Raw genomic sequence first — 1,975 nt, forward strand, 5'->3', positions numbered from 1 at the left:
AAAAAAAAAAAAAAAAAGAGAGAGAGAGAAGAAGTATCCTATGACCTGAAAGAAGGAATGGCTTTTCCTGCCAAAGCCAGTCCCTATCATCCCACCATTGAGCCAGGAATGCTCTTTGCAAGGCAGCTTTCTGCTTCACCGCTTCACTGGCGTTTGCATGTTCTAGTACTCTGCTCACACTGCCACCTTGTCTTTTCAGGGAAAGTCACGAAAACCAACTGTTTACAGAAACATACAAGGTAATTCTTCTTGCATGAATGATTGTTGTAATGATAGTACAGGCTGTTACAAATGATTAGATACTACTCAGTGATTTAATGACTTGTGCTGTGTTCTGATTAAACACAAGGTCAGAGACGTGTGGCATTAGAGGTGAAAAAGATGTGGAGATGTAGTACGGATTAACCGCTCTCTCTTTCTGTTATACTGTGTCATGTTTGTCCAGGATGCAAGTACAAAGGCATGTTGCATTAATAGAAGTATGGCATGGAAAAAAAAAAAAAAAAGAAGGAAGGTGATATGTCACTCTATTCTGTGCTTCAGATTGTTCGATTCTGGGTGACTCACTTTAAAAGAACATTGTTAAATTGGAGTTCACTGAGGAGAGAGCTGGCAGTATGGAGAATGAAACAACTTGCAGAATGTCATTCCTGTGATTTGTTTCCTTTGCTCATTTAGACCTTTGGAGTATTTTTTGTTCTTGTTTTCAAATAGTGTTTGAAAAGTCTCTGAAAAGGGGTTGGGATATCTATCTTGTTCTACACATATTTGGAAAAAAAATGTTTTTTGTACAAACTGTTGATGAATGCTTTCCCTTCACTTAATTATTGCAACAACATATTTATTAACAAATAAATATTAACAAGTAGGGAAACTGAGGCCCAGTGGGGTGACTCTCTGAGATCATGTTTGAAAATCCTTCAAGTAAACAAATGTATTTAGATAATTATTTTATGTTCTGTTACTTTAGAAACTTTTAATTCTATTATAATAGAGTAATAAAAGCCCTTTATCTGCCATGGCCTGAGTTTTCCATCTGTAAAATAAGGGGCTAAATGGACTACAAACCCTTTTAGCACTAACAGCCTTTTGTTGGTTGTTTTGTAATTCAGCAGCATCTCCCCCCCACCCCCAGTCTTGATGTTTCTGATTACAGTCAGTCTCTCTTTTCTCTTTACAGGCTGGACAGTGTTGAAGAAAGTAAAAATGTCATCAATGACATACAACTTGACAGGGAAGATGAAGAGGGCATGTTCACACTCTAACATGCTACTTTTTCTTAGGATTGGGGCAGGGGGATGATGTATGAAATGTCATAATAAGTCTCAGGATGTATTACTGTATTATTGTTCCTTTAAAGGCCACACCTATTCTAATGATTCCATTGATTGTGTCTTGCTTAGTTTCAAAAGTGAATACTTTAAAGACCACACCTTCTTCCCTTCCCTGTACTTTAATCTCTTTTGTAGTGTCACTGCTAAGTGATCTTCCACACTACACTTGAACACTTTCAGTGATGGTGAATTTACTATCACACCCAATGGAATCCGTTCAATCTCAGGGCAGTTCTGAGACTTAGAAACACTTAAAACAAAATCTGTCTCCAGATACCATCTGTTTAATGGTCCTAATTGAACCCATTGTGCATACAGAGAACTTGTCTAATCTCTCTTCTGTCTGGTATTGGAAGGAAAATCTCATGTTTCTCCAGATTTCTTGATTCTGGGACATGATTTCTGGTCCCTTCATTACCCTAGTTGCCTTTTCGTTAATGTTTTTTTTCTCTCTTCTTATGTGCTCAGCTTTCAGAATTCAAGTCCCATTCTGGGTGGGATATGAGAAGTCCAGGGTCTGTGCTGCTTCACTCATGGTACAGAAAGTAATGTGGAGTTACAGCCCAATTTTGACTTACATATAAAACTCCTAAATTTGTTTTTTAACATTTTCGGTTCACATTTACTATCTTTAAACCAAA

The 1,975-nt window shown here is 37.4% G+C and overlaps 1 protein-coding gene across 1 annotated transcript in view; it reads left to right on the plus strand.

Moving 5' to 3' along the window:
- The window catches only part of LOC103201699 (T-cell immunoglobulin and mucin domain-containing protein 4-like), a 118,113-nt gene extending 116,848 nt beyond the window's left edge, over positions 1 to 1,265 (plus strand). Inside the window, exons 6-7 of the mRNA XM_007946435.1 lie at positions 200 to 239; positions 1,181 to 1,265. Coding sequence (XP_007944626.1) covers positions 200 to 239; positions 1,181 to 1,265 — 125 coding nt within the window. The remainder of the gene's footprint in view (positions 1 to 199; positions 240 to 1,180) is intronic.
- Positions 1,266 to 1,975: the final 710 nt, after the last annotated feature.

Source organism: Orycteropus afer, unplaced genomic scaffold (assembly GCF_000298275.1).
Source record: "Orycteropus afer afer isolate SDZICR_OR568_19922 unplaced genomic scaffold, OryAfe1.0 scaffold00160, whole genome shotgun sequence".
Taxonomy (NCBI): domain Eukaryota; kingdom Metazoa; phylum Chordata; class Mammalia; order Tubulidentata; family Orycteropodidae; genus Orycteropus; species Orycteropus afer.